At 43.8% G+C, this 22,577-nt stretch overlaps 1 protein-coding gene across 6 annotated transcripts in view; it reads left to right on the top strand.

Moving 5' to 3' along the window:
* rptor (regulatory associated protein of MTOR, complex 1) overlaps positions 1-22,577 on the top strand; it is a 170,026-nt gene that overhangs the window by 62,009 nt on the left and 85,440 nt on the right. For all 6 annotated transcript variants that reach the window (XM_070973757.1, XM_070973765.1, XM_070973739.1 and 3 more), the window contains exons 5-7: positions 83-241; positions 3,135-3,281; positions 11,637-11,812. In XM_070973757.1, coding sequence (XP_070829858.1) covers positions 83-241; positions 3,135-3,281; positions 11,637-11,812 — 482 coding nt within the window. The remainder of the gene's footprint in view (positions 1-82; positions 242-3,134; positions 3,282-11,636; positions 11,813-22,577) is intronic.

Raw genomic sequence — 22,577 nt, 5'->3', positions numbered from 1 at the left:
TTCAGTAAAATGCCAGAAACATGAATTGAAGCTGTAAAGTAATCACACTGACACCTTCCCTCTCTTCTGTCCTGTTTTTCAGGCGCGTTACAAACAGAGTCTGGACCCCACGGTGGACGAGGTGAAGAAGCTGTGCACGTCGCTGAGACGTAACGCCAAGGAGGAGCGAGTCCTCTTCCACTACAATGGCCACGGGGTGCCGCGGCCCACCGTCAACGGAGAGATCTGGGTCTTTAATAAGGTACCACTCACACAAATGAGAAATCTGTTCAAGACATGAGTTCACATCTTTTGCGATATGTTACGATTTCTGTTTACGTTCGCATTAATAATGCAATTATAATGTAGTGAAAATAAGCAGAGGCAAGAACAGCCCATTAAACACGGTGCTGTCACTGTGATTAGCGCACTAAAGCGCCAAGCCTCAGAGAGTATAGACACTGAAGTAGTCCAGTTCTGCTCACATGAATAAAACCCATTTGTTACATTTCAATTGCATTTATTGAACTGTGGAGGTCATTCAGCGATTCATGGGGCATGTAATTGCTTCATATTCTTAATGTAAAGCCATATAAGAAGATTATGATACACACAGTCACTGAAGGCCCTCATATAAGCTGCAGTATGTACTCCATTCTTAAAAAAAGAAAATAGGTGCAAAAGTAATTAGCCCCGACAATATCTGTGCCCTGCCTTTCCCACTGTGTCCCTCTAGGATGGGTTATGTGATTTTATTAATCTTGGATCTTATTGGATATGACTTTCATTACGTGCTCTTAACAGCCTTACAGAGACTCGTCCAGAGAGTACTGATATAATTTCAGCTGTCCAATCACATGTGTATCATGGCCTGCATGTGTTTCCTGCATTCATTTGGAGCATTAGTGTTCAGAAATGGAGAAACATGTTCAGGATACATGAAGATCAACAGTACATTCAGGAACAGGAGACCAGGATGCGAAGTAACGTCAGTAGTGGGCAAAATGAGCAAAATTGCAACAGCAGTGCTGAAGAAACACAAACTAATTGTTAAAAGGCCGGGACTTCTTGGGCTATTCTGACTATTCCAGCAACGAGTTGAGGTCTAATATGGGTGTTCCTGCCTTGGCCTTTGCTTTTGTGCGCGTCCACTGAACTGTAAGTCCTTGTTTGCCATGAGGACCATTTGCTCCTTTCTTGTTCAATGCTGCCAGTGATGCTAATTGAGCCCAGCGAAGGGCAGCTCAGTGTTTGTGATGTTGGCTTTCACCTGTGCAGAGCTTGTGTGTAATTGTGCTACACTCAGTGTGCCCGTTCAATCATTTCATATAGCAAGCTTGTTGTATTGATATGTTTAAGCACATTACACACTGTTAGCATTGGCTGTATTTCTAGTTTGCCCAAATACTCAATATTGCGTGTAAGTCACACAGCAGGAAATGTATTGTTCATTTCTGCCTACTTTGATAAATAAGTGTTTCTGTGGCTCCTAATTCCATTTGTGTCAGTGCTGTACATAGCAGTGAAGCTTTTACAGTGAACTATTAACCATTTGTTTGCATTATATTCTTCTTACATTTATTCCACCTCACACACCCACGTGCAAACCGACATAGGCAAAGGCATCTTCCCAGACACCCTGTCAAGACTGTTCAGCAGTAAAGTTCTCTTTACTCGAACCTCGAGACTATTTGTGATGTAATCAGTCACTTTTCAGTGTCGGGCTGTGATTTCCTGGAACCACAGTACATGAGAGAGGACACTGTCAGCCCTTTAACTCTCTGCTACTAATAGAGTTGAGTACTCTTGACTGTCTCTCAGTATTAAATACTCCAACAGGCCAAAGTAAAATGTTTAGCGCCTCGGAGTCTTCCAGTTGTTGTGGGGACATTTCCCGCAAAATCCACTGGGTCTTCAATTACTCAGATGGTGGGATTAGATGAAGACTTCTGTGTTGGTTCTTGCAGCCAGCAACAGAATAAGTGGTTCCTTCCTTGCCTGTGTGTTGCAGGAGTTGGCACTACAGTGAGGAAAAGATTAGTTACTGGGTGTAAGTCAGTTCTATGAGTGCGTGCACAGCCCTCTACCTGCATGTTATTGTAGCTAAAACCCTCTGGATGGTCAAGGCGGAGCGTGACACCAGTGACAGTGATGAACCCGCATACTGTACCACCCACCCCTACAACACATAGACAAAACAAATAAGAGGAGAAAAAAACAGCTAATCACAGTGCTAAAACACCAAAAGCTGCTAAACTGTGTGTGTGTGTGTGTGTGTGTGTGTGTGGACTTCTGGTATTCAATGCAGTGATAAATAAATAATAATGGAAAAGAAATTAAGCCATACAGAAGAAGTCAAATAATTCAGAGAAAGATGTGCTGACATTGTTGCAGTTGAAATTGTTGAAATGGAGTAAACAAAGGGAGCTCCTCAAAAGGGGCCTGGGAATCAGGAAAAGTGGCCAGAAAGTACCAGATGACTTAACAGCCAAACATGGAAGTTCTTCATAGCGTACCTGCATGCCGTGATCTTAGGGTGGAGCACACTCACTGATTCTGAATCGGACTTAAAATCCTCAAGTTGTTCTCCAGCTTGTCCTATAAGTAAGCACCCACTCATAATGATGCACCGCTGCTGTCTGGGCTTCGCTGTTGCCTCCACGTCCCCAGCACACCCTCGGGTCTTATGTCCTCTCCTCTCCGCTGTTCTCCTTCCTTCTCCTCCACATATTACTCCTTATACTTCTTCCTTTCCCTATAAAATGGAGCTGCTGTGTCACTGGCTGCTGAAACAGACCATCAGTGGGGATTTTGTGTTGAAGCTGTGTCAGGGGAAGAGGTGTAGAACCAAATTTTCCATTAAATATAGGGCATGACACCTTTATAGCACCATGGTTATGAGATTTATTACATCTTTCTGTGTTCCCATCATCCTCATTTTTGTGTCTCGCCCACTCTCCCTCATTATAATTTTCTCTTTTCAACGGTTTCTGTCCCCCTCTGCTCCACTCACACTCTTCATCAAACAGATGACGGGTTAATAATTAAACACAAATCTATAAAAGTGAGTTGTCAGCAATAACATGATGCACCGTCTCTCTCGCTCTGACATTTTCTCTTTCTTTCCTTCTCATCTCTCTCTTTTTCTCTTTTAGAACTACACCCAATACATCCCGCTGTCCATCTACGACCTGCAGACGTGGATGGGGAGCCCGTCCATTTTTGTCTATGACTGCTCCAACGCGGGAATCATTGTCAAGTCGTTTAAACAGTTCGCCCTGCAGAGGGAGCAGGAGCTGGAGGTGGGCAGCCGTGCAGACAAACACACAAATTGTTTACTGCATGTCACAACATCATAGACATGAATTAGGTGTAGGGTTGTCATACAAAGACACACAGTTGGTGTGCAGGCAAACAGGGCGAAATGAACTGCTGGTATTTATGAGTTATTAGTGGCAAAGTGGGTGATCTGTCATATGCACACACACGCACACACACACACACACACGCACACGCACACACACACACACACACACACACACACACACACAACACACACACACTCATATATATACTGTATTTACAAGGTGGACCTAAGTGGTGTCACCGAGTGTTGGCTCATGATTCTCATCTTTAATCATCTCTTGTTGAAAAATCAGGTCCTGATGATCCAGCCAATCAAATGGGCATCTGGATCTGAATCATGAGTTGGTCCAAGGAGCACAATCACCCCCCCTCCCCCAAACACACACTCACTGATTCGCTCAGATACACAGCGGTACCAGCCCCAGTCCTTTTACCGCTTCATCTTTTTATTACGTTTTTTTCTCTCCCGGCTACGGCATGTTATGTGAATCCCTAATGAGATGGGGCTGTCATTCATCTCAATTATTCATGGAGAACTTTCAGCTAGACTGTAGATTAGCTGGAAAACGAGAGGGAGAGAGAGAGAAAGGTACAGGATGAACAGTACGGAGCAGAGAGATGGGAGGCAGAGCGAGAGCAAAGAGGAGCCACTGTGAACGCTGCGTTTCCCGTTGAAGTAAAGGTGAAGGCAGCAGCTAAACTGCTGAGTTGCCGCAGTGTTTGACAGGACTCATCACATGTGTCTCTCCACCCTCCGCCTCCCTGCTCGCTTCTGCTCGAGTTTGTGGAGGTCATGGCAGGGCTGCACCGTCAGGGCTAAAGTCACTATTCTGAGTTTGTTAAATATCACAAAGATTTATTTTTTGGTTTCAGGAACCAGATGTGCTAAGCTACTTTTCTGTTAGCAAAGCATACATAGACATATAAACAAACAGCAGCTGTGAAAAAACAGAACAAATCAGTGTAACTCTCATTCCTGCAGCAGAAATGACTTTCTGTAACTCTAGATGGCTCGCAGCAGCAGCATGTCTGCACCTAAATGGCTACTGCTGTTACTTCTCTTGAGTGTAGGTGGCACAAGCTGGAGTAGAACTACAGGTCCAGAGGTCCAGATGTTCAGGTGTAGAACTGTTGGTACAACAACTCTGCTGTTGACAGCGTTGTCTGGTTCTTTCCTGTGGTGGCAAAACACAATAACGGCCGGGGTCAAATGAATATACCTGGAACTATACTTTTTGTTGTTTGACAATTTTGAAAAGCAAATATACTGAAAGTTCACCGTTTACAAACTGAGCTTTTACTTTGGATTTTAGGACCACATATTGACAGTGAACTGACCCTCCAATCTTTCTTTCCAAAAATATGAGCATGGTAGGCTTTCAGTGGAATAGAAGTAGTGAGGAGGCTGGGGGACGGGAGGTCAGGGGAGCACAAACGACCCGGTTTTGGAGCTAAATCGTACAAGGGTTACTGAGTAATGGGCCACTAGGGGTTCTCCCAAGGCTGCAGCCAGGGTGAGTTTCAGCTCCAGCTTTCTGTTGTCAGTTGAGTGAAATTCTAGCCAAACCTTAGCTTTAATGCCTAAAGCTTGTGAAGTGGCGATGGTTGACGTAAGCTTTGAGATGCTGTGTGCCTGATGCAAGAGTGTACAAACATTTGATCAGTCATTTTTAGAGCCAATATTTTGCTCTTTCAAAGCAGGGCACACTGCGCACTCCAAAGGTATTAGCTGCATGGCTGCTCAAAATGTATTTATTTAAAGATGGTAGCCTCGGGGTTTCAGAAGAGAATAAACGGAGGAAGTCCCCCTGTTAGTGGGGGAAGTTGCATAATGTCCCTAAGCAATCTGACTTTTCCACCTGAGTGCTTAGCCTCCTCAATCACTCACACAGGAAGCATTTAGCGGGGAGGGGTAATGGGAGATGAGTGAGAGAGGCGACGACTTCCAGAGACTTTTTAATCATGCAGGAAATGATCCACGCAGGGAGTCCCCCACGTCGCCCACATGCTCGTCGCGACTCTCTGCGCATGCACATAGGGTGGCCCCAAGAGGTAGCGCGCACAGGACGCACACAAACACACACACACACTTTGGCAGCCATTTTTAAATGCGCCCTGTTGACACATGCACGATGCACCCATTTGACACGGCACAACAGGCCTGATCTCAGCAGGGACCGTATCTGAGGAGGCAGTGATGCTGAGGAAGACAAGAGCATGAAGGAAAGCGGCTGAAGGGGAGATTTGAAAGGAGGAGGCGTTTTATCACTCCTCCACGGCACCATATCAGCCTCCTCCTGCAGTCTATCAGTCAGTCAGTGTCTGTGGGTGTGTGTGGGTGTCTGCTCTGAGTGCTCTATTATAGGGCCACCTGCTTCCTTTTAAATATCTCATCACTTCCTGCGTGCACTCAGCAAACATGCTCACTGCATTAGCTGCGGGACGGAAAAAGGTGTGTGTGTGTGTGTGTGTACCCTGCAGCACGCACAGCTAGGTTGTGAGAGCACACGCGTGTGTGCACGCGTCTATCTGTCTGTTTGTGTGTCTGTATGTATGTGTGTTGTAGGGTAGGTATTTGTGTTGCTTGCATTTCCAGGATGCTCACTTTAAACCTCCACAGGCTCCTTCTACCATTTGAATGAATAATTAATGCACTGTGCATCTGTAAAATGTATTTCTTGACTAGAGTTGCATCTGCTGGCCCTGCGTGCACGTGCATGACTACGCCCTTCTGCTGTGATTGGTCTCAGAGGATTAGTCTTATGAATTAGTGTGACTTCTTAAAAACAGCAATTCTTAGAAATTAAATTGTAGGCTGATATCCCCAATGGAAGAGAGAGAAAAGAAAGCTGTCATGGTGATTTTCATGGTAATTTGTGAGATTACAATATGCTAATGTGATAATTACAGTGGATGCTTGGCATTAATCAGCCTCCGCTGGCAGTGTTGTCGTATTTACCATTAGGATTACTGCGGCACGCCGTCGCACACTTTCTCCAAATTTTCAGGAGACAATGTTCTTCTTAGGTTGACACAACAAGAGGCTTTAGAAACACGGCGCTTTGTTTGTGATGTCTGTGCTCGCGAGTCGACATTTTCCTCATTAGAGGCAGAGAAGAGGAATTATGTTACAAGAAGATTGGCACGGATCCATCCGCACAGCAATAGTCAGGCTCCCACTCACGCCTGCGAGCATTTCAAAGACAAATGAAATATGCATGTTGATGGAAAAAAGACATGCACAATTACATACGTTATCACCCCCCCACCCCCCCAACCCCCCCAATTAATTAAGACTATTCTTGTGTATTTTTAATATCATGATTTATTCATGTGTGTTTCTTCTCCTTAAAGAGTTGTTCTGTAAATAGTGAGATCTGAGCTTCTCTTCCAGCACACATTATGGAGTCAGCTAATGAGTTATTGGACTAGTAGAGAGCAGGAAGGCATTGCAGTATATACAGGAGGAGGGAGGCATTACATAAATCTACAGTGCCTCATCACAAGCCTTTTTTGCAGTTTGATTAGCTTAACTGGAGACCGACTTGAACATTTGAATCAGGTCATGGCATTTTTATGAATAGAATTCAGATGCTTTCTTGACTTTTTTTGTTGCTTTTTTCAAGTGATTTTTTCAAAGCCTACAGGAGGAATGACATTTTTTCTTGTGTTGTTTCCCAGGCAGCCTGCTCAGTCATTGGTTGTCTTTGTTTTCTTGTCTCATTCTATAAAATTGACTCTGTTCACCCTCCGGGTGCAGAAAGACGAGCACGTCTCCTTCGTGCTCGCCTCGGGTCGTGGGGGCTTACCCCACCTTGCATCAGATGCTGAGGTACAGCAGGCAGCGAGCTGGGAGGCAGAGGGGGTAGTTTACATTCAGGACCCCCGGTGTGTTGCTGCCGTGTTTGGGCTCGAGTTTAAGCTGTTGGGTGGGTTCTGTGTATGTTCTTAGGATATATGTCTAACGATGCTTAATGACAGGACTTTTAGTGTGTTTAACACTTTCTGCCAGGCCCTCTGAAGCTTTCTCCCCCCCTCCTCCTGCGCAGCCTTCGTGCCTGAAGCCCCCAAAGTGTTCGCAAACACAAAAAGAGTTTTAGCACTTGATGCAACATTTTCCGCTGCAGCAAACAGCTGTTAGGGGTGTCTGCGGCTCTTCAAGAGGTCCTACAGTAACAGTTTGCAGTTTATACACACACACACAGTTATTGCATCTACAGTGAGCTGGGCCAGGTTTGCAACATGTGGTCAAAGCCGATTTATTCATCCTCACAAATGTTTCAATTAAACTGAAATTGGCACATTGGAACTGTTGGAAAGTGCGTCATTGATAGGACTGGGTATTGAAAACTGGTTCTGCATTGGAACTGGTTACCAGCTCAAATAATATGCCAAGAGTTGTAACAGGGATTTGTTCAAAGAGCAGACAAAACCAAAGTCAATAAAATCAATTAAATGCAATTATTCCCCAAATGGTGGGTCACATGTTGAGTCCTCATGCAGTGGTCGCCAAACTGTGGGACAGAGATGGTAATGCTTTGGTATTACACTGCCGGCAGAGCAAGAAGAGGAGGGCATACTTTATTGACTCCTCTGGCAGAAATGACACACATGCTCAAACAGCCCCTATGCTCATGCATTAAGGTGTGGAGAGATGTCAGAGCGAGGGGGCTGCCACATAGTCAGGGTGATTCGGTGCCTTGCACAAGGCTCACACTCTGTTCCAGCTCTGGACACCTTCTGGTTCCCAAGCCAAGTCCCCACAGACTGAGCTACTGCCACCACAGGAAGAGGAGAAAACACGTCCAGCTGGTGATTAGCCAGCAGCCCAGTGTATGAGCAGCAGCGCTGTCTGCTCTCCTGTGAGTTTTCCCACACACCTCCCACTCAGAGTTGTCTTTTCTTTACACTGACATGCTGACTAATTACCGTAAAGCCAACATATGATGCGATCAATCTATAGATCACTGTCACCTGACAAGCGACATCCGCCATGTCTTGGTGTGCCTCACCTTTGATCAATAGTGTTGTTAATAATAATTGGCTCGTTAATATATGGCCTTCATCTTGTGATATGGCGCCTCAGTTCTTTCTCCCTGACATCCTGAACCCTTTTGCACTACCAAAGGTCATGTAATAATTTCTCAGACTTTTTGCAGGTGAGGTGACCTTTAAAAGGAAATATATGAAGCCCTGACAGTAGGGATGTCTCAATCATGTTCCTGAACAGAGTCCTTTAAAATTACTGATGCCGAGTCAGGTGATATCCTTGTATTTACTTACTTTGTGACTGATTATGTATGAGAGATGTATGTCTCTGTTGGAGTTGTTTGAACATCAGAAACATGGAGTGGAAACAAAAACCCACAACAGCAGCGTTTCATTTCGTCCTGTCATCAGGTTGCTCACAGAATTAGCGACTGCTGATCCGACCTGCCGCAGCCGAAGTCTGTCAGTCAGCCAAGTCTGCCAAACGAGGATCCATGCCGGCTGAAAAGGAGAGGCTGCTGCCTCACTGTTTTGTACACTGATCTTTGCTAATAAGAAAGAGAGAGTAGAAACAACTGAATCAGTTTTTAGTGCCGGACAATACTGAAATACTCGCAGCATAGAGCCTGGCCTTCATCAAAAATAGCAGGTGGAGGTGAACTGAACACATCAAAGTAAAGAAAGGATCAGCATTTGATTGGTTTTACTTAAGCTGATACTGATCCATTAAAATATGCCATTATTGAGGCGCCCCTATAGCTCAGCTGGTAGGGTGTGCGCCCCATATCGAGGCTGTTAGTCCTCTGCAGTGTCATCATTTGCTGCGTGTCGTCCCCCCTCTCTCTACCCCCTTTCCTGTCATTCCTTCAGCTGTCTCTATAATAAAGGCTAGAAAAGCCCAAAAGAAAAAAAACAAACGCCATTATTGGCCCTGACACTGATCACGTGGTTTAGCTTGGACGTCCCTTCCTGACTGTGAAATTGCTTGACATTCACTGTGCGTGTGAACTCCAAACAGACTCAGAGTCAGTTAAAAATGATGAGAAACATGAAGCAAGAAGCAGTGTTTCTTGGAATAATAGACCTTTTCAGACAAGAAGCAATAAAAGTAAAAATAATAATAATCTCCGTCCCTAATTCTTTACCAAAATTAGGTAGAGCTGCAAAGTGAAAGCCGCAACCCAAAGCAGTCAGCAGTGATGAAGGGAAGTCTTGGATTGCTGCCTTCATTAAGACCCACAGCTCATTAAAGTCTACTCAGCAAAAGACCGAAACCATATTGAACTCCCAGCAAACAAATCAACAGTACAACAGCACAATGAGCACATAAATAGTCAAGAGGTCCAAATTTAATTAAAGTTTTACATCATATGCAAGTTTCCTCCGTTTTTCATGTGTGTACGTATTGAGTGAGGCGTACCAGAGTGTGGAAATAACATGCTAATTCTGTTCTGAGAAGAGACTGGAGGATTGGTTACCACTGAAGGCCGCCTGCTAAGGGGGCCAGCAGGAGGGAAATGTCCTCCCAGGGATCAATAACCTATCACATAATCTCATAATCATTACGTTTTCAAAATGTCTCATGCACTATGTCAATGGTAATGTTTCGCTTGGAAATATGTGGTGGCAAACCTCAACGTTTGTATCTTGTGCAATCAAATTTCCTGTTTTTATGCAACAGAGGAAGAGCAAAATGAAAATATCAGTGTTATTGCTCATCCCATGCTGCCCATAACGGGAGCAGACATTTGCTAATTTTTTTTAGTTTTTAGTGAGGTTTTTTGTCTTTTCTTGACTAATTTCAACTGTGTTACACAAAATACAGCAGCTTCTAAAGATGAGCATGTCTATGAGGGGCAATGTTCAGCTGGAACTACATGCAATGCATTTTAAATGAGAATGAGCTCACTCATGAACACGTGAGTTTGTGGCCTCGGTGAAGTCTGTTGCTGAGAGTTGACAGAGATGAAATGGATGGTAGATTTCCCTTTGCACAAAACTTTTCTTGGAGTTCTGAGATGGTGAAAAATGTGTCGAGCGCAAACAGCTTGCAACAATAATGACAACAGTTTGAGCAGTATTGCGTAGGCGGCACCAGGGTGCTAGTGCCTTCACCTGTCGCGCTTGCTGGACATTTGCACAAACTCACACTTGGACTTCTGAGTTGTTTTTGCTTCAAGTATCGAGAAACAAGAGCTCTGCTTCGTTTCTAGTTTCTCTTTATTCTCTGTGCCTCCTTTTGTCTGCATATCTCTTAATATCCTCAGATATCATTTATACAATCATGTGAACCTCTCTCCATCCTCCCTTGTGAATGACTGAGCCTTTTGTGGATGCCCCTTTCATACCCAATCATGATACGATCACCTGTTACCAATGAACCTGTTTACCTGTGGAACGTTCCAAACAGGTGTTTCTGGAGCATTCCACATCTTTCCCAGTCTTTAGTTGCTCCTGTCCCAACTTGTTTGAAACATGTTGCTGCATCAAATTCAGAATAAATTTACATCAATGGAGCTGATGAGGCCAAACATTAAATATATTGTCTTTGTGCTGATTTCAATGGAGGCTATGTCTTTAGGTGTCTTTAACACAGTGTCCCATCTTCTCTGGGCTGAGAGGTGTGTTTCAGTCTGGAGCTGCTTCTCTTTGTCTGTCTGTGACCTTTCATGTCATGTTTCATCTGGTATTCATCTCAACTTCATCATCCTGTCTGCTTCTCTCGTCCTCTCACCTCTCTTCTGCTGCTGTGTCTAAACCTAAAGCCCTTTGAGCACTGACACAATACCAGGATTTCACCCTCTGCGACAGTGGTCGTTTCAATTTCTAGCTGCTGTAATACCAGAGCCAACAAGGAAACCCATCAGGCAGTCAGCGCCATCTAGGTGAAACACTTCCACTCTGCTTTTTTTTTTTTTTTTTTTTCAAGTGTCAGGAAATGGGTTTGTCTGTCCACGTCTGCTGTGTCTGACAAACACAAGCACAGGCCACAGACAAGTTTCACCTCTTTGAAGTGCGGTTGTGTCACCCAGCTCCTCTTCTCTTCCTGTCCCACTGCCCATCAGTCATTTCCTCAGATAGGTCGGGTTGTGCAGCAGCTCAGTAATTCAGTGTTTCCGGCCTGACACCCACATTCATACTGATGTCGCTTTCCGTGCTTGATATTTAAGATCTAATTGTTCTTTTACACCGACAGATTTTAGTTCCGTTTCCATATTTCTGGGTGTGGCTCAGGTGCGGCTCAGGTGCGCATTGCGGCCGACTGAAGGTAAACAAGCAGTGTCATGTCTTTGTCTGTTCAGGTGGCAGCCATCAATCCCAGCCACCCGCTCGCCCAGATGCCCCTGCCGCCCTCCATGAAGAACTGCATCCAGCTGGCTGCCTGTGAGGCCAGCGAGCTGCTGCCCATGAACCCTGACCTCCCGGCCGACCTCTTCACCTCCTGCCTCACCACGCCCATCAAGATCGCCCTCCGATGGTAATGTCTCTCGCACTCTCCGTCCCTTCTCTCTGCCACCGCACTTTCTGACATTATTAAGTGGCTGAAACATTGAGGACTTCCAGGTGGTCCACTCACAGTATGTCCTGTGTTCATGCTGAGGTGATAGGCTAGCTGGGGTTCAGCTGTTGGTGACTGTTAACACTTAAACAATGTTTTTCATAAATGTGTCCAAACAGGCTTTTAACAGCGGGAAGAGAAACTTTGAATTTTATACAGAAATTGTATGAGTGTGTGCTTCCTCAGTAGTTTATGACTGATTTGAGGTGACAATTAAAAGGTTATAATTAGTGCAGGTCAATGGATTGAAATATTTAATTGCGATTAATCGCACAAATGTCATAGTTAACTCACGATTAATCGCAAATTAATCGTACATTTTTATCTATTCTAAATCTCCCATTAATTATCATTTTAATACTGTTATCAACATGGAAAAGTAGATAGGCTTGCTCTGTGCAAATGTTTTTTATTGAAAACAATATGTAGTGTTTTATTTCACACTAACATTCTCACTTTGAGCAGTCATTCACATTTGAATGAATCAAATCTCACAATTTAACGCTGTCAATAAACAGATGAGAAAAAATAAATACTTGGTTACAAAAAAGCCCCTTCAACAAGCCTTTCTAAGGGATCAAAACAGGGTGATACAAGATAAAGTTACAAAGTGCACATCATTGTAAACTAGGACTCAGGCTATAGTGCAGTTAAACCATGGCTTAAACTTTCCTTTCTTAAGTTTCCTTTCAACATACAAGCAGTCAGACTATGGTGCTCTTCTGTTTATTCACCAGAGGCTGATCAACGCAGCCTCTTATTTCTCTCCAGAGAGAATGAACATTACTTGGCTGTGGCTGCAGTAAGCTTGTTTTTATTTGCGGTATCCATATGCTCTGTCCAAACTTTGGTCTTGTCAGTCGACCCATCGGGCAACTTTTTGAAACTAAACTTTCTACTCAGAATCTTGTTCGCATCCATTTCGGCGTCTCGCGCTTGACATCCACCTACACTTTCACAGCTAGCGAGCAGGCGAGACCAAAACATGCGTGGGGCGTGCCTATTGTTTTGTTTCCGGTTTACAATCAGATCCTATAGTTTTTGTAACGTTACTAGCAGTGGCCACAGCTTATAAAAAACTACAAGTTCACTAGGTCACAAAGAATGTTAATCGCGCGATAAAAAAAAATGACGCCGTTAAAATTGATTTGCGTTAACGCCTTAATAACGCAATATTTTTGACAGCACTAGTTATAATCATATTGAAGTTATGTTAAGATTGTGCATTACTTTCTGCTAGATGATGCTTCGTTTCTCTGTAATAATCATATAAAGGGCCACACATCTTCCCTTGGACCATGCAGTAGAGTATGTCAGTATTTAGCAGCAGGTCGGATCCCTACTCGGACTCTCTGAGGACACAGTGATGCGTCCTGTGCAGAGAGCAAACATTCCTCGGACCTCTGACCCTGCTCTGCTTTCAGCTGTGATGAAAAATATTCAGCTATGATGAAAAATGTAAGCCACATCATCCACAGCGATGCGAGCGTGATGAGCCGTGCTGGAGCAGCTCCAGGAAAACAGATGACCAATATTCAGGCAAAATGTGTTCGTTTGGGAGACTTGGTTGATACAGTGGCCTGATGTAAATGCAGCTTGATGCATCATTTGGAAGGACTGTACTGCTGGAGCTCCCAGCTCAACCGCAGGGGCGCACGGGTTACATCAGCCAGTCAGCTGCGTGTGGGGCACGATGAGTGTTTGGGGCTTGCACACCAAGGCAAAGGTGATTGCATCACCTAACAACACAAAACACACACGCACGCACACACACACACCTACACACACACACACACACACACACACACACACACACACAGACATGTCATCCATGTTCAATATGTGTCTGTACTGTGGCTCTGCTTCCTGTATACAAGTATCCAAAAATGTCTGAATAATTAGCTTTGAATGTTTGCTCAGATTCATAGTCTTTACTTATTATTCCTAATTTTAAATGAGGAAGGAGGTTAGCTTTCATTTTACACTGTGTTTTATTAGATAAGGTTCCTGCGTGGCTGTGTGTGTTGAGACAAGATTAAACACTGAAGCATGGAGAATTTGGCGAAACATGTTTATCTTCTGCAAACCTGGGCGTTGAAATATAGCTTGCCTGGTGTCAGTGCTGGATGTTAGCTGTTAGCTATTGAAAAAATTCAAATTACACTCAGCCCTTTCAGAGATCAGTGGTCGGGCAGGGGTGAAAAAAAATATGTAAGGGCATCCATTAGTGCTTTGCATCACGTTTTCTCCACTGGATGGATACCCGGAGGACTCTTTATCGCTTTTTTTTTTTTTTTGCACAATGGGCCACTGTAGAGGGCACTTCATCGTGTTTTATCTGCCGCAGGGCATTCAAGAGGACTCTTTTTGTGGCTTATTTTGGTTTGGTTTTTGAACATGGGGCCCCTCCTGGCTCCAGTTTTGTGAACACACGGTAAGCCCCCCCCAACACTGTTTAAATCAGTGAAATGATCTATTAAAATGTGTCTCTTCAATTAAAGGTCAACTAACTTGCTTACTTGCGTTTAGTTGACAGTTAGCGAGTGGCAGCGCTCTGACCCGTGTGGTATCAGCTGCAGTAGTTCACCACCTGGCCCTGTGAGCGGTCACTGCATCTCATGCTTTTGGATAATACTTTGAGAAAGAAGAAAGCTTGGTAATATCCCACTTTCATTCATTTCTATTAGTTTTCAATCACATTTCTGCTTTGGCGAGATGAGTTTCCTGCAGTTCTCTTCTATTTTTTCTTTTTTCACACAGATCTTTTGACGGGTCACAGGAGGAAAAGCACAGGTGTAAATAATAGAATGAATTCTTTTCCATGTAGCTGCTTTGATTTCAAGGTCCTGCTGTTGTGCATTCTTGCTCCCTGCCTCACCGCCATGTTTTACTGGGTTACAGAAGAAAGCCTTTGGTCATGTTAATAATGACACTTGTGCTTTTCTCATTATGTCAAATCAAAAGGTCTGCTGTGAAAAAGGCCTATTCAGTCCTGATTGTGTGTGTCTTTGTCAGAGGATTTCTAAAGGAGAGAGTGAATTCAGTTTTTTTGTATGCTTGAGTTCATTTGGACAGCAGCAAAACTGAAGTTTACTTCCCTCTTCTTGTTTCATTTTGCCTTAATACAATTTATGCAACATGGTAACATGCTTTCTAATGCGCAGAGAGATGAGTGAGAGGGTGTGAACACAAAACGGTAAACAAAAGTAAAGACTTAAAATGTGAGAAAGACAACACCAAGATAATCCTCAGCCGCTGGGTTTAAAGAGATTTCTTGTTACGTGACATTCGGAAAATGCCGCTGAGCACCTCCTCCTCCGTGCGCTGAGCTACCTGCTCAGATACAGTCTGTATCTGCAGTGTACAAAGTCCCTTTGGTGCCATAAATCATTACTTACCCGCACTGCTTTTTGCATTTTAATGAGGGAATTCAGTTTGCGCACACTAAAAGTCACAGCGATGATTTAACATATTTCCAACAAGAAATGTGAAAAGGGGAGAGAGAGAACTTTTTTTTGAAAGTGTGTAAGTGAGAATGACGTGCTGCCTTCAGGAGGTGTCCTGCAGCTAGCCAAATGTTTTTTCTCTGCCAGAAACATTGAAGAGTTTCGTTTATCTTCCTCCTCTCTAAATCCACATCCCGCCATGACCTTCAGCATAATGAGGTCTCAGTATTATGCCATTAATATTGATATGCCTTACCAACGTTTCATTCGGAGAACAAGTTTTTGAAAGCCTGCTGGATGATATTGACCAAACTGTCCTACTGCCTCCAAAAAAGGATGTTGTGGCTTCCGGGGGAAAGTTGGGACTGACCCTCTCTATTAATGAACCTTTAAGGTCAAGCTTCAGTGGTTTGTATGATTGATCTGTAATGAAGAGGGGGAAATTTAGCCGTGCATTACTGTATGTTATTACCTATGAATTTCCTCATGTAGCCCCGTTGAGTTTGATGAACTATTTCAGCATAGCCTTATATGAACACTAAAGAACAGAATATTTAAACGTATTACTAATTTGATTAATTCATTCAGGCTTTATTTACGCATGAAAAAAACAAAAAAAATGTATCTGCTGTACGTTAATGTTGGATTTCTATAAAAAATGCATGCCACAAATCCAGTCGCTTATTTTTTGGCGTTTAGTTTCCCCCTTAAAACGTCTCATAAAGTGCGTTTCATTAATTCAAGACTCGCTCCTGTCCCAATTTGTTTGAAACGTGTTGCTGCCCTCAGATTCAGAACGAGCTTTTATTTACAAAAATCATTGAAGCGGATGAGGTCGAACATTAAGTAAAATGTTTTTTTAACCATTTTCGATTGAGTTTATGTCAAAAACGATGAGCAACCTTTCTCAAACTTTAAATGGATTGAAATTGTGGAACTGACATTGAGTCAGTTGACTGACTCTGTGTGAGCCACTGTGCTATAGAAATTGCCTTTTTCCCATGATTGCCACTTGTGGCCACGGTAGCTGTTGTTCAGTAAACATTACATAAACTCACTTTAAACTCGAGGCCTTGGAGGAGGCAACACTGCGCGCCTCTGTAAAGGACATTAGTGATTCCAGACGTAGTGTACAGCTGCTGTTCAGTGTCCTCCTGCCAGGTTTGGTAGAGAATAACAATTTGATTAAGCATAGTCCCAGTGCTGGAGAAACCTCCACACCAGATGAAGTGCACCAGCTGTGGCCTGCATCGACATTAGCCTGCTTTCGCTGAGACCCGGAGCTCTTCACGACTCTCCAAAGATGCCGCGGCTCCCTCCCTTCCCATAGTTTGTTGCTGTCTCTCCTGTTTGCTTATTATTTTCTAAATAAAGACATGCCAAGCTGTCTTCTTAATTTCATACAGCCCCAGTGTGAGAAACAGTGAGAAAATGAGGACGGGGTGGGGTGGAGTTTGGCAGGGTTAGAGTGGGCGGATGGAGGGATTCACTGATGTGCCGGCTTACCTTGGCTTTAAATCTTTAATGAGATGCATTGAGGGATGGATGATGGGGTTTACAGAGAGGAAGAGAATGAGTTGGGGAGAGCAAGGCTGAGTGAGTGCATGTGTACCTTTCATTGCTCAGCTTAGCAGAAAATCAGTACTGATGGAGCGCCATCTTCAAGGGATTTCCCCTCTGCTGCGATGGATGGGGAGAGATGGTGGAGGTGAGCATCTGAAAATAGAGAGGGAGGCAACAGGATAACACCAGGGGATTGCAGGGTAAGGAAGAGAGAGATAGAACGGATGAAGGAATCAAAGCTCAGGGTGTGTCAGCAATGTCAGTCAGTCTGATGGTGCAGATGGTCTGTACCACTTTGGTTCAGGGTGAAGAATGAATCCAGATATCGATATTGATTCAGCGTTCAAGATCCGACTTCTCAGGTGGTTTGGTGCCGTGATTATCCCTTTGGCACAATAAGGTAGTTGTTCTCCATTTTGCATTAATGAAGAAAACATCAAATGCCTTGTTTACTATTATGTTAATGGGCCATTCAATGGATCAGATGATGAAGTGTTTTACGAGCGCTGCCTACTGGAACTCAAGGCAGGGCCTCTGGGGCTTACACACACTCACACACACTCACACACACACTCTATAGTTTCATTTCAAACCAGTCATGGCAGATTGACTTGAATCTTTTTCACATTTAAACATTAGTTTGAAACAAGACATTGTTTCCCTATTTTGTAGGACCTTCATGGTTCATGACTTTGACCATCCCTTGACTTTCATCTGCAGCAGGGCTTCTCAAACCTATCTAACATGGCGAGCAAATCAACTAATTTGGCGACCAAGGTGACGTGCTAAACATCAGCACGTTCATATTGTCAGCATGGCACAGCATCCTAGAACAAACACGGTTGTCAGCTCCTTTAAAGAGCCACATTTAGCCCCTCTTGAAGACTGTAAAGATTGTCTTGGACGAGCAGAGGACCATCATTGCCGTGCAGATGTGAGGGTGCAGCGCCTCTGTAATTCAGCCCTTGAGGGAAGAATCAGGCAAAAGGGACGAATCTCTGCAGAATGTAAAACAGACTGAGCCAACTCCTCAGCAAGTGCCTGCTTCTGTCTAATTTTACACCACCACCACCAGCTTTACATATGCTAACCGTGCAGCTGGGCTGCTGGGGTTTCCTGCATGCATGTGAATAACCATGCCTGTACATACACTCAGGCTGTGTGCACATACTGTAACTGCTGATGAGAATGTGTACATGTTGACCTTTGAACCTTGCTGCTCAGCTTTGACAGGTGTCCTCAAGTGGTATCCCATTATCTTCATGTATGTGCTGTAAACAGTGCGCGGACCTTTAACAACAGAGGCACAGATGGGATGCTAATTGGCTCACATGACCACATCTTGTATTCCTTTAATTCTCCAGGCTTTTCCCTTACACACTCACACACACGTGTGCATGCACGCACACACAACAGCCTCTTGTGGCTGCATCCCTGTCCTCCCGTTCCCAGCTCCTGTTGGTGGAACAAGAAATATGAAAGACTCACATGAATTGTTGCCTTAACACACTCACACATGCACCACACTGTTGTTCTGGGGCCTCGACTTTAATAACTGACATGTAAATGACTTTCCCGTTCATCTTCCCCCCTCTCTTCTCTTGAATTAGGGTCAACTACAGAGGAAGCTGTTACATAACATTGCATATGCCTTAGCTGACTACATTCTGAGACCTCTGTGGATTGAAAGCGAGCAGCAGGTTTAGCTCAGTAAACCCATCGAACATATGTACTGATTGCAAAATCTGGTAGCTCCTCTCTGCCCTGGGCTTGACTTTTGGCTGACGTCACACCATACTTTTTGAGTCAGTTTAAATATTTTCTATGGCCAGATCTGTGACATGCCTCATCCTTCTGATCACCAGGACTAGAAGGTGCAAAGCTGGATAATTGTACATCACGTTTAAATTGTTCACCTACTCTAATATGATCACTGTGAAATCTTTCATCAGGTTCGTTCTTTAAAGTAGATAAATGGCCGCTGCAAGTGTAAAGCTCACAAAAAAGCAGCTGCAGTCATTTTTCAGGATTTGGAAATGTGTTGAATGGACACTTTAAAGACATCACCTCCTTGTGGTCTGTGGTAATGAAGATGACTCACTCATCACCACTCAGTCTTACACAGTGTTTGTCTGGAACTTGGGAAGCTTGGGTCTGAATTGTGAAATGGTCGATCCCTGTGCAAAAGGGATCCTCCAACTTGATTAACTTTCCATGTAAAAGATGCAGCTGATGCCAAATATTTTGAAATCTTAAATTATCTCTGATTGTGATCATCTGTTCACGGCACTGCGATCCTCCAGAACAGCTTCAGTGCTCTTTGGCATTGATTTTCTGAACTCCACTGGTGCAACGAAAGCCGCTTTTGCAAAGAAACATTTCCTCGTTTTGTTTTTTGGTGACACTTTCTCTCAAAAGTCTTCCATGGCTGTTAAACTGGGTGGAGGTCTGGAGACCATGAAGGCCACATCATTTGATTCACAGCGTTTATTCAGTCACTGAATGTGTGCCACATTAAATCACCTGAACACATCCAGGTTATTTGGCACAGTTAAATGAGTCTCTGCAGACTTACATAATAGTCTGCCTAAGTACAGTATACTTAATGGTGTCATTAGGTGACATCTGCTGATTACTATATATCCAGATGAATGCCAGGGATGCAGCTGTGAGTCACAAAATGTGCTATCCCAGTAAAATCACCATGGCTGCTGTCACAGAGTCTCAACATTTGGTCCATTATTCACTGTCGGAGCTGCTACAGGATTTGTCTCTAGCTGACATCATCGCTACAAACTGTCTATTCTGTTCATCTGGAAGTGAACCTTCTTAAAATTCACAAAGTAAAATGGAGCCGTGTGATGCTATAGGAAATAATAAGTGAATTCTTTAGAGAGGATTTTTCCTTTACACGGAATTGTGCTGCAAGCAAGGTCAATACCCCTGTATGCTCAGGAAATTCCTTTTAATTAGCATAATGTGTCCAATTTTGTACCACTAGCACTGTGCTTTGATGTTAATTTAAAGTGATCGCAGTAATGAGGCGTGTTTCTATGCTGATCATGCAGGACCCTCTCCATCTTGACATTTGTCTTATTAATGATCAGAAAGCACATTCATCATAATGTATTATCATTTGAAATGGTGCTTTGAAACAAGAACAGTTGCGCTGAAGCTTAGGAGCCTGCTGCCACTTAATGAGCAGCGTGTTATGAGCTTATGTAACACTGAGAAATCTGGTTAGAAGCAGTGGAAATGCTGTATCCTTTTGTTCACATCGTCTTTATACATATGCTCTGAGAATAAATGGATTTTAAGAAGTGACGGCGCTGTGTTGTTTGCATTGGCTGCAAGAATTTTGCAATGCAGCCTTCCAGCAACACTCCACTGATGATCCCCTCAGTGTCCAGTCCTGTCTGACCGTAGCTTTGAAATATAGCTTTGATTTTTGATTGATCTTTGTCCTTCGCAGTGCCGTAAATCCAGGACTCTGATGCCTTGTCCACACCTACATGGCTGTTTTTCAAAACGTAGCCTTTTCTATGCGTTGGCCTTCCATACACACAGTTTTAGGTCGCTGAAAACCAGAAACTTCGTGTGCAGTATTGATTTGTAGACAGGGAAACACGTTTTTTGGCTTGTGAGTGTGCGCCGCTGTCTCCTTTGTTAGGGCAGTCAGGCCTTGGCCATAGTGGGATCGGACCTCTAGTTGCATGTAGCCTACTGGTAATAGCTTATTTCAGGCTACAATATTTAGGGTTAAGGTTGGGTTGGTATACTCTTCAATTATGTTTTAGATTTTCATGCGGATGGAGATTTATTTTAAACCTCTGCTTGTGTGGACGGGAATTTTTTTTTGACAATGAAGGAGGAAAAACCCTGTTTTAAAAAAGTTCCCATATTTGTGTGGACTAAGCATAAATTTCTGTCCTCAGATCCTCTTTTCTGTTGGAGAAACAGCCAACCATTCATAACCTTCCCATAGTTAGCTTGCTACGTAGCTGTATCTACAGGAAGTGTGAATATTCAGTTGGACAAGTTGGCGTATTTGTTTGGTCATTGGGAAAAATATCAAATTAAAACTGTTCTTAATAACTGCTACCTCAGCTTCTTTGTCAACTGGGACGAATAAAGCACTTATTACTGTTTCATTTGTCTGGAGAACAACCTCTTAGAAAGAGAGCAGATGACGCTAACACATAGGAGAACAATTAGAATTAGCTGGACAGATTTCCTGCAGCAGGTAGTGTGCGTGCCTCACAGCAAGAAGGTCACAGGTTCGATTCCCGGGTCGGGCCTTTCTGTGTGAAGCTTGCATGTTCTTCCCGTGCATGCGTGGGTTCTCTCCGGGTACTCCGGCTTCCTCCCACAGACCAAAAACATGCTCATTAGGTTGATTGGTGACTCTAAATTGCCCCTAGGTGTGAGTGTGAGCGTGAATGGTGTGTGTATGTGCCCTGCAATTGACTGGCGACCGGTCCAGGGTGTACCCCGCGCCGGCCCCCCCGCGACCCCGAAAGGGATAAGCGGCACAGAAAATGGATGGATGGATGGATTTCCAGAGGAACGTCCCCTATAAGAAGACAAATTCAATTCAGATTCAAGTGGAAGCCACGGGATCCCAAGGTCATCACCAACACATGCAGCGTTTCTACCATCTCACAGAATGCATACAGCAAATCTGCTTTAGATTTAAACAATCTCAATATACAATATATGATAATAGCACTGATTGATGTAGCTTTTGATTCTTAAGGATTAAAAGTTAACATAATAACAGAAGTGGAAAATGAAGGAAGCGTAAGAATAAGAATTCCCCCTAGTCACAACTTTCAGCACATAAAGTGTATTTGTCATTTGTCAAATGTTACATTCAGTGATTTCACAGAGCAGACTAAGTGTGATGTATCTCATGTATATTGTGGGTCAGTGACAGACCAGATTAGATGTGAGATCACCCTGCAGTCCCTCCAGCACGTGACTGGAGGAGACGGTGACTTGGGACAGGAAGGCTGATTGAAGGAGTAATGAGCTGTAGAAGACAGCCGGTTCTGCGGGGACCAGAGGAGGCAGGCTGCTCCTCCCGCCCCTCCTCCGCCACCCACCCCTGGGGCAATATAGTAGTTTCCGAAGACAAGACCCACTTCATTTCGCTCCTCAAAGTTTAATATGTACATGGCCACTCCGACCCTCTCCCCCCAGCGTCGGCACACTCGCTCTCTCTTTCACCGATCCAATTAAACTTTGGCCACCTCACTCTCTGCTCGTAATAATCCCTCAATTTCCTCTTCATCGCTGCCCTCCAGTCCTCCTGCACTATTCTCTTCTTCTAGGTGCATTAAGTCTGCCATCCGTCGTTCATTAGTTAGTTTGTTCATTCGTTAGTTGTCACAACAAAAAGTTTACTTTCTAAGCAGTTAGAGGTTCAATGATCCGTACTTGCAGTTATGGTTTAGCTCACCTCTAACATCCGTGCTATGGCTGTCTGTTATCGCCGTCGTTTTGGTTTCAAACCCACTTCTTCTTTGTCTCGTCTTCTGTATTTTGCTGCAAGACATAACTTATTCCATCCATTAGGTTGGAAATGCGAGTTGTTAATTTGTCCCGATTGTGTTCAAAAAGGATGTCTGTATTTTCTACTGACACATATTGCTTGTTAAAATTTAGATTTTGAA

This window comes from Chaetodon trifascialis, chromosome 2 (assembly GCF_039877785.1).
Source record: "Chaetodon trifascialis isolate fChaTrf1 chromosome 2, fChaTrf1.hap1, whole genome shotgun sequence".
Classification (NCBI taxonomy): domain Eukaryota; kingdom Metazoa; phylum Chordata; class Actinopteri; order Chaetodontiformes; family Chaetodontidae; genus Chaetodon; species Chaetodon trifascialis.
This window is presented reverse-complemented; position numbering and strand designations above follow the sequence as displayed.